Source organism: Rhincodon typus, chromosome 24 (genome assembly GCF_021869965.1).
Source record: "Rhincodon typus isolate 14 chromosome 24, sRhiTyp1.1, whole genome shotgun sequence".
Taxonomy (NCBI): Eukaryota; Metazoa; Chordata; class Chondrichthyes; order Orectolobiformes; family Rhincodontidae; genus Rhincodon; species Rhincodon typus.
In genome coordinates, this window is record NC_063355.1 from 37,365,333 (window position 1) to 37,378,522 (window position 13,190).

General features: G+C 43.4%; 1 protein-coding gene across 1 annotated transcript in view; it reads left to right on the forward strand.

Annotated features, from left to right (window-relative positions):
• The window catches only part of LOC109910584 (seizure 6-like protein), a 240,985-nt gene extending 229,231 nt beyond the window's left edge, over positions 1-11,754 (forward strand). Inside the window, exons 15-19 of the mRNA XM_020509799.2 lie at positions 5,130-5,324; positions 7,122-7,154; positions 8,589-8,703; positions 10,061-10,163; positions 11,725-11,754. Of these exons, the coding sequence (XP_020365388.2) occupies positions 5,130-5,324; positions 7,122-7,154; positions 8,589-8,703; positions 10,061-10,163; positions 11,725-11,754 (476 nt within the window). The remainder of the gene's footprint in view (positions 1-5,129; positions 5,325-7,121; positions 7,155-8,588; positions 8,704-10,060; positions 10,164-11,724) is intronic.
• The last annotated feature ends 1,436 nt before the right edge of the window (positions 11,755-13,190 follow it).

Here is a 13,190-nt window from a genome sequence, read left to right on the forward strand (position 1 = left end):
GGCAGAGATTGGGAAGAGGAAAGTAAGAGTTGCATTTGTTTAGCACCTCTCACAATCGCAGGACATCTCAATGTGTGAAGTGAATGGGAAATGTAGCTGCCATTTCTGCACATGGCAAGCTCTCACTGCAGGTAATGTGATAATGACCTGACGGTGTGTTTTTTTTCTTGTGAAGTTGACTGAGGGATAAATATTGGCCAGGACACCAAGGATAAGTCCCTTCTCTTCTTCAAAATACAACGGAGGGGATTGCTCCCTCAACTTCATCTTTCGCAGTGTGCCAACCTTCAAAGTCCATGCACAGCATTGACTGAGACAATGTGTCAGCATGCCAATGATGCAGAACCTCAGAGCAGTGGCACAGCTAAGAGGGAATGATGGCCATGGAAGTTCCTACATTCACCTGAGCAGGAAGATGGGACCTCAGTGTTAATGTCTTATCTGGAAGACAACGCCTCTAGCTGATGGCACCTTCAGCAGTGAAGCACACCTGAGGCACTGTACCAGAGTGACAGCCTTCAAATGTTTGCAAGCAATCCCTGGAAGTGAGACTTTTGAGGCTGGAGACTCAGAGGCTGAGAAACAGCTGACACTTAAACTACAAAGGTGGAGCAGTGATGAGGGATTGGCAAGGGTGTGGGGAGGGAATGGGTCACAGTTATGGAGTTTGGAATCATAGGGCACAAAACTCACAAGTAAAAAAAAACTCAGCAGGTCTGGCAGCATCTGTGGAGAGAAAGCAGTGATCCTTCTTCAGGACTAGACCCAAAATGTTAACTCTGCTTTCTCTCCACAGATGCAGCCAGACCTGCTGAATCTTCCCAGCAATTTCTATTTTCGTTTCTGATTTCTGGCATCTGCAGTTACTTGGGTTCTTTTTCACAAACTCAGATACTGGTTTAAGAACTGGAAGAGGCTTCTAGGCTAAAGTCATAGATAAACATACAGACAGTGATGAGAATTCTGGCTGTGATGTAAAACATAGAACTCATACAGTGTGGATGCAGGCCATTTGGCCCATCGAGTCTAAGCTGACTTTCTGAAAAGCATCATTCCAACCCCATCCCCATCCATGTAACTCTGCATATTCCATGGCTAACCCACACATCCCTGGACACTATGGGCAGTTTCCCATGGCCAATCCAGCTGACCTGCACATCTTCAGATTATGGGAAGAAACCCACGCAGACACAGGGAGAATGTGCAAACTCCACACGGACAGTCGCCCGAGGGTGGAAATCAAACCCAGATCCCTAGTGCTGTGAGACAGCAGTGCTAACCACTGAGCCACCATGCCTCCTGTGTGCTGGGAACAGAAAGCCAAATGAAAATTGGCATGAACAGGGTTGAAACTGAGCAATGGGATGGTATGTGAACACAGAAACTTGGATTAATTGGGGCCCCATGAAACTACTCAAAATGCTGCTGGAATAATGATCTGGGAATAGCAAGTGCTTAAAGAGGGTGCATCAGCCTGGGTTTGTTGTAAGGGATGTTGGAGGTAAATGGTCACAGTAGTGAATGGTACGAGGCTCAGTTTATACCCCAGTATCAAAAACAAAATACTGCGGATGCTGGAAATCTGAAACTAACACAGAGAATGCTAGGGAAACTCAGCAGGTCTGGCAAACAGTTTCTGTGGAGACAGCAACAGAGTTAATGTTTTGAGTCTGATATGACTCTTCTTCAGTAAAATATTCAGTTCAAGCTCAACAAGAAGGAAATGGATGGAGTGGGGAATACGAGAAGGACACGGATTGGGAGCCGAGGTGACCATTTCCAAAAGAGGATTCATCGTTGCTAAGGATATGCTGGCCGAGCTGAGATAGATAGGAATAAGAAAGACTCACATTTTTATAGTGCCTTTCGGTTTATCCCTTCAAAATCATCAGCCCAGGTCTTCCCCAAGAATAGCAATCATCATCAGATTGCAGCTGAGTACCTTTTCTGCAGTTGATGCAAACCCACATTAATGGCCGGGATCTTCTAAATGTGGGGTTCACAGTTCCACTAAGAACTTCATTGTAATGGATATCCATTTATCAGTTAGACAGTAAAGCCACAGCCCTTCCTGTGATATTGCTGCCATGGGGCAAGTCTGAATGTCCAGTGGGAATGTTAATGTGAATGCACAAAAGCTTAAACACACGTGCTAACAAGTTTAAGAACAGCTTCTTCCCTGCTGTTATTAGACTTCTGAATAGACCCCTCAAATTTCAAATCCAATGTTGATCTTGCTTTTTGTGCACCTCCTTTGTATTCCTCGCTCCGCTCAATCACCCTACGATCTTTGTGTCTTTGTATGTTACGATCTGCCTGTACTGCATGCAGAACAAAACTTTTCACTGTACTTGGGTACATGTGACAATAATAAGTCAAATCAATGGGTGAATGGGTGTGGTGCCCAAGTGGTACATATCAGCTCAGTGGGATAGGGTGACGTAGTCAGGTTGTGTTGAAGGGTGGTTGTCAGTCAGGGCATGTCAGAGGGTACTCAGATCATGTAGGGTGGCATAGTTAAGTCAACCTGAGGGGGTGTATCCGTGTCAAGTCAAGTTTGGGGCTAGGATTCAGAGAATGTTGGGATAAGTCCAGCAAGCGGGGTCCACATAATTGATTTGGAGGGACAACGGTGGTCATTTCTGTCGTTATCCAACAGTTTGACTTGGATTTTTCTGTCCAGTATTTCCTGGGTAGCTATTCAAGCGGGTAGCTATTCAAGCAAATAGCCCTTAACTGTCTGAAGTCAAACTCAGGACACGTTGGACACGTTTTCAGGAGGTCCTTGGAAACATGACAGTTCCCCCAGAAGTCAGCATGTCAAGACTCTTATGGGCTCCCAATGTGCACTTTGGGCTGTACATCTTACCTGAAGACTAGAAGGTGTGGGCCACTAATGTATCTTTGAACATGTGTAACGTAGGGAGTGCTGCAGGCAATTTACACACAGGTCTGAAGGTCCAAGACTTTACAGCAGTCATCTAAAGAGCAGGCAAGTTCTTCCTAGTGTCCAGGGCAGTGGTCAGTTATAGAGTCATAGAGTCTTACACCAGAGAAACAGGCCCTTCACCACAACTCGTCCATGCCAACCAGGTTTCCTCAACTGAACTAGTCCCATCTGCCTGCATTTGGCCCATATCCCTCTAAACCTTTCCTATCCATGTAGCTGTACAAGTGTCTTTTAAATTTTGTAATTGTACTAACCTCCACCACTTCCTCTGGCAGCTCATTCCATATATGAACCACCCTCTGTGTGAAAAAGTTGCCTCTCAGGTCCCTTTTAAATCTTTCCCCTCTCACCTAAAACCTATGCTCCCGAATTTTGAACTTCCCCACCTTAGGGAAAAGACCTTGGCTATTCACCTTAACTATGCCCCTCATTATTTTATAAACCTCAGTGAAGTCACTGCTGAGCCTCCTATGCTCAAGGAGAAAATGTGTCAGCCTCTCCAGCCTCTCCTTATAACTCAAGCCTTCCAGTCTCAGTAACATCCTTGCAAATCATTTTCTGCACCCTTTCCAATTTAATAACATCCTTCCTATAGCAGTACAACCAGAATTGTACGTAGTGCTCCAAACATGACCTTACCAATGTCTCGTATAGCCACAACATGATGTCCCAACTCCTGAACTCAATGCTCTGATCGATGAAAGCCAGTATGCCAAACACTTTCTTCACCAATTTCAAGGAACTGTGCACCTGCAATTTTAGGTGTCTATGTTGACAACACTCCCCAGACATCTACTGTTAACCGTGTTAAGTCCTGCCCTGGCTTACCTTACCAAAATGCAACACCTCACATTTATCTGAATTAAGCTCTACATGCCACTCCTTGGCCCGTTGACCCAGCTGATCAAGATCCCATTACACTCTTAGATCACCCTAGTTGGTCACATTCTCATCTCTGACTAGGTTCCAGTGCCTCTCCAGGGCTTCAGGGTATAAAGACCAAAGCTGACTCTCCAGTGCAGTAGTGAGGGAGCACTGTACTGCCTGAGGCAAGGTTCTCCATCATTATTTTTTCTGTTGCATGGAGCTCCCAGGGCCCATGCTTGTGAAAAGAACCCATGAACAACATTGGGGGAGCGTTCGTAAGAGGTATCACCTTACAGATGAGGCGTTAAAATGATCTGCCTGTTCATATGGATGTAAAACAGCACATGGCACACTTCCGAAGAGGAATGTTGTCCAGTGTCTTGCCAATAGCTATTGTTCAATCAACATCACAAAGAAAGAGATCATTATCACATTGTTAACCTCATCCAGCATGTAAGAAAAAGGCTACAGTGGACACTTGTGGCACAGTGGTAGTGTCCCTACCTCTAAGCTGGAGGAGGGGGCGTGTGGGGAACCTTGTTCGAGTCCCACCTGCTCCAGAACTGTGTCATAAGATATCTCAATAGGTTGATTTGGAAATACCTCTTTAAAAAGGCTGTATGTCATAGGAATCCCAGCTCTAAGGTGACACCAGGAGCCAAAAAGCAAATTATCTGCTCATGATCACATTGCTGTTTGTGGGATCTTGCTACGCATAAATTGGCTGCTCTGGTTCCCGCACTGAAAACAGTGACTACACTTCAAAATGACTTTATTCCCGGTTTTAAATCCCACCATTACAGATGTTGAAATTCAAATTCAATAAAATATGATATAAGGAGTTGGTTTAATTATGACCATGCAGCCATTGTTGTAAAAACCCATCAGGTTCGCTAACAAAAACAGAAATTGCTGGAAAAGCTCAGCAGGTCTGGCAGCATCTGTGGAGAGAAATCAGAGTTAACATTTCGGGTTGGGTGACCCTTCCTCAGAACTCACTAATGATTCACTAATGTCCTTCAGGGAAGGATAGCTGCCATCCTTAACTGGGTCTGGCCTACATGTGACACCTGACCCACAGCAATGTAGTTGACTCATAACTGCCCTCTGGGCAATTAGGGATGGGCAATAAATGCTGGCTTACCCAGTGATGCCCACATCCCATGAACACATAAAAGAAAAAGTATTTGAGATGCCCATATGGACATGAAAGGCGCTTTATAACTGTGTATTTCTTTCTTATTGCTCCCACTTACCTGCAATATCCCTTTGCCAATAACTATCTGAAATATTTCCTGCTTTCTTGTTCCAGCGGAGGAGTCGGTGGCATGTGAGAACCCTGGACTACCTGAAAATGGTTACCAGATTCTCTATAAGCGGTTGTACCTGCCGGGGGAGACACTGACATTTATGTGTTACGAAGGGTTTGAGCTGGTCGGGGAGGTCACCATCCGATGCATCATAGCTCACCCATCTCACTGGAGTGGGCCACTGCCTCTGTGTAAAGGTAAGGCCTTGGTCCATATGACAATCAGAGTGCCACGTACTGCAAAAGAAACCAGGATTCAGGCTGGTGGCTCACAGCATTGTTGGCAATCCTCCCAAGAGTCTTGGATTAGCAAGAAAGAGAGAACAGATCATTGAGGAGACTTGTCTGTCATTTCTACGGTCCAGACATTGCACCAGACAATTGGCAGTCTAGCAAAAGCTCCACATTGTATTGTGTTAGACAATGCTTCTCAAACTTTACCAGTGTGACCCCACATCGAGCCATGTCATGACCCCACTGTGTGAGAGCAGAGGGGTGGCAGATAAACTGGCTGAGAGAGCACATGGGACATTTAGCCAAGGTTTAAGAGTTTAAGAGCGGGGAGGTTATGCTGGAATTGTATAAACCATTGGTTAGACCACAACTAGAGTATTGTGTGCAGTTCCATATTACAGGAAGGATGTGATAGAACTAGAGACAGTGCAGAGGAGATTTACCAGGATATTGCCTGGACTGGAGAGTTTCACTTATGAAGAGAGATTGGACAGACTGGGATTTTCCTTGGAACAGAGGAGACTGAGGAGACACACAATTGAGAGGTATACAATTATGAAGGACATAGACAGGGTACATATGAAGGAACTTTTCCCCTTGATGGAGGGATCAGTGACCAGGGGCATAGATTTAAGTTAAGAGGCAAGAGGTTAAGGGGATATGAGGAAATTCCCATCCAAGAGAGGTGGGAATTTGGAACTCACTTCCTGTAAGGATGGTAGAGGCAGAAACCCTCTTAACATTTAAAAAGGATTGAAATGTGCACTTGCAATGCCAAGGCCTACAAGGCAATGGGCCAAATGCTCGAAAATGGAATCAGAATATGGAAAAATGGGATCGGGTGATTGTTTTTGACTGGTGCAGACTTGATGGGCCAAAGGGCCTTTTTCTGTGCCATAAACCTCAATGACCCTATGACATGGTACCAAGGGCCTGTTCGAGCAGAAACACAGCTGTTATAAACTGTGCGGTCGGATCTCCATTACGGCCATTGCTGCCTTAGAGCTCAGGATCCCGAAATTTCAGCTTGCAACACCCCTGAACCACAGGCCATACCCCACACTCCACTCCTCCTCCTCTCTCCCTCCATCATCCAGCACCACTCCCACCCCCAACCCATGACCCCCACCCCACCTTGGGGGAAACGGTCCTCGTCTGAGGTGTAGTGACCCTCAGGCTAAAGTCGTCTCTCATTAATGGGCAGGCAGCCCTCTGCAAAAATACTGTCTGCCAGTCAAAAACCTTTGTCATCTTTCTCTCCTGACACTCTACCATTTTCTGCAGGTCCATTGAAATTTGACCACCTTGGTAGATTTTCTGCCCTCTACATTGGCAAGATGAGTTCATGGAGAAATCATGTTGTACTGTACTACCTGGCAATGGAAACAATGATTGTGAAAGATTATTGGTGAAGGTGGTTTAGATCTCCCTGCCTTTCATGGTTCCTGCATCAAATCTTTGAATACATATTGCCAAACATTTGAACAATACAAAACACAATCTTCTTTGTTTTTGTGTTCCTTAGCAATCAGACAATTGATTTGTTTTGTGTTTTGCTCGGATCTACTCAAGGCCCTGTTGACTGGGTTTGTATAGGAAAGCCTGGGGTACTTGAAGAGCGAATGGTTTATTTGCATAACATTGTGCTGTGACACCTACTCACTGGATTGATCTGGCCAGTATGTATCCTTACAAAGAATCATACAAACTGTTCAACGATTTTCATTTTCAAAAAAATCACTTTCTTGTTTTTATTTCCAGCCACACAGTATGGCTTTGAACACTCATTGGAAGGTAAGTTAGAAGCAATGCTTTAGTTGTGACTGTGGGCTGACCATAAGAAGATTTAATAACTAGCTGGGTATTAATGTCAAATGTCACTGGCTTTAGTGATGACAATATAACTATTTTATTCTAATAAGGAATGTCTTTCTTTTATGCTGTTCTGGATTTTTTGTAAAGAGTTTTAGACAGTATGTTATATTAAACAAGTTCTGACTCTTGATTAAATAATTTTTCTTACTTTTATGGCATCCAATGTCAGTATTAAGCTCTCTCCCATGCCAAGTGTAGCTATGTTTGATGTGAAGTATTATCCCCTCAATAATATCCATTTAGATTCACGCCAGAAACATACAGTGCAGTTTGGATGCTAAAGGTTCCATCAAACACTTGCTGGTTGAGGACATTATGCGTGTTACACAGAATATCGTTCACCCTCCGCATTATTAATCCCAATGTTCACATCCAGCTCTTCAAGGAAGGTACAGCATGAAAAGTATGTACCTTCTGGTTTGTCTTTTCAAACTATGTCCTATCAAACTTTCGTAGGCCAGATATAACATTCATGGGTTGAGGGCTTTGCTGGCAATGCCAGCATTTATTGCCCATCCCACAGGGCAGTTAAGGGCCAACCATATTGCTGTAGGTCCGCAGTCACATACAGTCCAGACTAGGTAAAGATGGCAGTTTCCTTCTGTAAAGGACATTAGTGAACCAGATGAGTTTTTCTAACAATCGACAATGGATTATGGTCATCATCAGACTCTTAATTCCAGATTTTGATTGAATTCAAATGCCACCATTGGCTGTGGATTCAAAGCCAAGTCTCCAGAACTTTAGAGATAACAAGGTGTAGAGCTGGATGAACACAGCAGGCCAAGCAGCATCAGAGGAGCAGGAAGGCTGACGTTTCGGGCCTAGACCTGCGTCTCTGGATTAACAGTGCAGCAATAATACCAGTAGGCCATCGCCTCCTGGCTGATTGACTCTTTTCCCTCAATCCCAAGACAAGCAAAACCAGGCATGGTATAAAGTAAGGCAATTCTGTTCACCTTATTTCTGCCACCATCTACAACTAAAATCAGAACTTCTATGCAAAGATAGCAAAGAAGTCTGAAGAGAAGAGTACTTCATTGATGCTGTTAAAATCATCACAGAGCCAGTTCCTTTTCATTAAGAAGTGGTCTGCACATGACCCAGTCAGTTTCCCTTGAACTGAGAAGTGTCAAACTCATCATATCACACTCACAAAGAGTGGGCAGCTGTCCAATATACCATAGGCTTGGTTGGCACCACCAAAGATATATGATCCAGCAGGAGTCAGTGCTTTCAAGGAAAGACAGGCGAAATATTGGCGGGGGAAGGGAAGGTGTGGAGATGAAAATCGTTAACCAATTAAGGGAGCTTTGAAATAATAAAGTCACTTCTCAGTTGCTTTGCCTCCAGTAGCAGAAACAGCTGTGGAGACAACAATGGAAGGCGGAAATATGGCTCTGGCCATATTCATTCCTATCCTCATCATCTCTATACTGCTGGGAAGCGCCTATATATATGTCACCAGGTAAGCAAGCAGTAACTCTTTGTGCTCCTCTGAGTATTCAAAGATTTGATATGATGGTGCAATCTCACCAAGTCATAGAGTCACAGAGATGTACAGCATGGAAACAGATGCTTCAGTCAACTTCGTCCATGACAACCAGATATCCTAAATTAATCTAGTCCCATTTGCCAGCACTTGGCCCATATCCCTCTAAACTCTTCCTATTCATATACCCATCCAAATGCCTTTTAAATGTTGTAATTGTACCAGCCTCCACCACTTCCTCTGGCAGCTCATTCCATGCACACACCACCCTCTGTGTGGAAAAAGTTGGCCTTTGGGTCCCTTTCCCCTCTCACCTTAAACCCATGCCCTCTAGTTTTGGATTCCCCTACCCTGGGAGAAAGACCTTGGCTATCCACCCTATCCAAGCCTCTCATTATTTTATAAACCTCTATAAGGTCACTCCTCAGCCTCTGATGCTCCAGGGAAAATAGCCTCAACCTATTCAGCCTCTCACTATAGCTCAATACCTCCAACCCTGGCATCATCCTTGTAAATCTTTTCTGAACCCTTTCAAGTTTCACACCATCTTTCCCATAGCAAGGAGACCAGAATTGAACACAGTATTCCAGCAGTGGCCTAACCAATGTCCTGGACAGCCGCAACATGACCTCCCAACTCCTATACTCAATGCGCTGACCAATAAAGGCAAGTGTACCAAATGCCTTCTTCACTACCCTGTCTACCTGTGTCTTCACTTTCAAGGAGCTATGAACCTGCAGCCCTCCCAAAATCATGACTGAGATGGGCAAGGGCAACATGTGAATGGATACACCAAGCACAGCCGCACAATGTCCATATTCCACTCCAAATGACACACAATCTTAACTTGGACATAAACACCATCCTTCGATCTACAGGGCTAGCACTTTCACCACTTGGATCATAGCTATTTGAGAAGGCATCCCGTTACTACCTTCTGAGGGGCAACTAAGGATGGGCACAGATACCCATATCCTGAGACTGAACACATTATTTTTAATGAAGCTTTTAACTATCTAATTTCAATGATAATCTACTTATCATTTTGGGTTGCAATTATAATTTATTTTGGGGATTTTTTTTTGTTTTTGCACTTAAATAAGGTGAAAGATGTTTTCTATGCTGTGACATCTGTGCCAGTTATCAACTCCATAGAAAATACAGTATGGTTAACAGGTGTCGTATGTGTCAGTAAATGTGCCATACTTACACCCTGGGGAAGATTGCATAGCAGGCAAAGCCTAATGCTCAAATAGCAAAGGTCATGTCTAGTGTTATTGCAATTACTGCCTCCTCAATTTTCCTTTGTATCATTTCCTTTGTATTATTCCAGGTGCCGATATCACTCAAACCTGCGTCTGCCCCTCATGTCTTCTCATCCATACAGTCAGATCACCGTAGAAACAGCGTTTGACAATCCCATCTACGAGACAGGCGTATGTCACTGGTTTTCTAACATTCGCAGTGTCGGAGCGGGTTAGGTGTAGATGTATTTGTATGTATGTGTCCATGTATTTAAAGTGGAGTGGAAGGGGGAGCATGGAACCCTTAAAAATGGCTAAATATTTCTCGATTCTGAGGGAGCTGAGTGCAACCATTAGCACATGTCAATGTCAGGTTCAAATGTGGCGACAATGCGAAACAAAAGGAATTAAACCGAAAGAACTGCGGATGCTGGAAATAAGAAACTGAAACAAAAATTTGCTGAACAAGCTCAGCAGGTCTGGCAGCATCTCGAGAGAGAGAATTCAGAGTTAACATGTCAGGTCCAGTTCTGAAGAACAGTCAGTGGACCCGACACTCTGATTTGTCTCTACAGAACCTGCCAGACCTGCTGAGCTTTTCTAGCAAAAAGGATAGTGTGTTTACAACCCTTTTTGCAACAAGTCTTTACATGGTCCAAGATACCAGTCAGTTATGTGTGGTTGAGAAAAGCTCAAAAGATTCTGCCTAGAAACTTTACAGAGGCCATGGGGCGGATAATGGGTTCGTTCAGGAGAAGATACTGTAATATGAGATATTTCCTCACTTCTCCACCAATATTTCACTGGGAATTTCAATGAAAGTTTGCCAACGTTTACAGAGAGGGGTCAGATTACTTATTCAGGTGAAGGATGACAATTTTGGTGTTGCTATAAGTTGACAGGTATTTTCAATCATCAGGACAAACTCAAGCATGTTGAATTTCAACCCATAGCAACAATTTATGCTACAGGAGAAAAGGGTGCTGATTGGTCGTCAAGTTGACATTGATTGGTTGAGGTGTTGCCATAGAGAAAACTACTCAGAACAACAGGCTCCCCAACCTCTTAGGTTATAAGACTTTCATTCTCAGCAGTTAAATAGAACTCATTTTCTGGTAGCGAATTGTAAAGTCCAATAAAGTCTGACATCCAATCTCTGCTTTGAGTTAGTTCAAGTGGCCAAAACAACTTCAACAATTAACCACTGTATTCTTGGGCTAGAGACAGGCGTCAGATTAGTCAGGGATCCAGCCCCTGATCAATATACAGCAGTCCCACCCTGAACAGCACTCATGTTGTAAACACTGACAGAATAGAACTGCGGCTGACCACATTGGATCCCAAATTGAACAGATCGTCAGGTTCTGTTTGATTAGGTTCGCACATGATGAATGCCACTTGCCCACGACAGCAGTCAGCATCAAGGTGAAGAAGCCCCATGAAAAACTACTGCAGCACAGAAGGAGGCCATACAGCCCATTGTGCTTGTGACAGTTCTTTGAAAGAGAATCTTTCATTCTCCTTCCTTTCCCCGGTATCCCTGCAGATTTCACCCCTTCTAGTATTTATCCAACATTGGAAATTATCAATGATTCTGATTCCACCACGCTTTTGGATAGAGCATTCAGTTATAACTCACTTTATATTTAAAATATCCCTTTGTCTCAAGGTGTTTTGCTAGTTGCTTTAATGATGCTTTTCTTAGGAGATGCCAATGTCAATGCTGCGCCTTTCCTCTTCTGTTTGATTTCAGGATACCAGGGAATACGAAGTTTCCATATGAATAACCCCACGGAAGGGGCAGAAAGAATGAGATTCCTGCAATCAGCCAGAGTCTTCCCAGTGCACACCCCAGAGAATGATGCTCCTCTCTGCTTTCTGATCCAAAACAGAAGTTACTGACATTCCAGACTCAGCACTCTCCATAAATGTATCGCACCCAGCCGTGTTTACTGAAAAGGGATCCTGACAGCTCAATGTGAGAAAAGCCCCCTCAAATTCTCCAAAAATACATTGTTGAATTATTTAGGTAACATCAGAATTTTTAATAAGAAGGAGAAATGGAGTATTTGAAGGAGACCAAAACAGAATTTCGGCCAAAGCAATTTCACAATGTCTACATTTTGTTCTGAAGAAGTACGTTATGTGATTTTCAAAGAAATATTCCTTGAGGCTCCTGTGTGCTTGCTGACTGGAAAAAGCTACACTCTGTCCCAGAGAAGCTCAGCTAACTCTAACAGAGCATAATTGCAAGAGTTACTGTTCCGAGCAGTCCTTTGCAAATTATCACCCTGGTACGATACACATGTGGAAGTAGACACCCTCCAGCTTTAACATTACCGCCATAGCCAGGAGCAAAGAGGATCCAAAGTGACAGTACCTTCCATTGAGCATGAAGTTAGAGAATGTCACATTTTCTTTGAAAAATATAACCTCAAGGAATATTTTTTGCAACTCTTTTTCGACATTGGTCCAGCACTTTGAACAAAAAGTATTCCATTTCTTTTAAGTCTCTGGTAAAGACGGGCCTTTCAATGGGCGATTTGCTTGACAATTCTTTTCTAGATGTCCCCTTTTTGCCTAACTGTACACAATCCCGTGTACGCACTTTCCCTGTAAATATGTATATGCAGGCACATACATGTGTATACATGCATGTACTGTATGTCTGTGTATATTCATTAAACAGCATACATGTGTGATGTGCATCTGTGCATGTATATCCTTACTGTACATCTGCAGAATTCATGCATACTTGTGCTAACAAACACATTTTGTATTGGTGCATCTGTTTACATATACCTTCCTCATGTAAGCAAAATGCATTACACCAGCACACCCGCATTGTGCAGCATTTTCTGCATTTACCTCTTGCTAATTATGTATGAAGTGTTTTATTCTGTTGGTAAAGTTGCACAGGAGAATTCTACTTTAGTTGCACTAGTCATTGTGATCAGTCACAAAATGTAGAAATATTTCTCCCTGTGCTCCAGACGTATAATATTTAAGTGGCAAATATTTCAGAACAGCAAAGGCTCTGCCAAATAATGAAGCAAATTTAAACAGTGAGTAGCTTAAGCTATTTGTTTCAGGAGTCTGGGGTTTTGATTCTCAGTTTGTACTGTGTTAGCTGATCTCAGTGTGAGTGAGAGGTACTAATATTGTTTTCATTTTCCTCTTAGTTAGCAAGTGGAGTTGGAGGGGATTGGTTGGGGAACA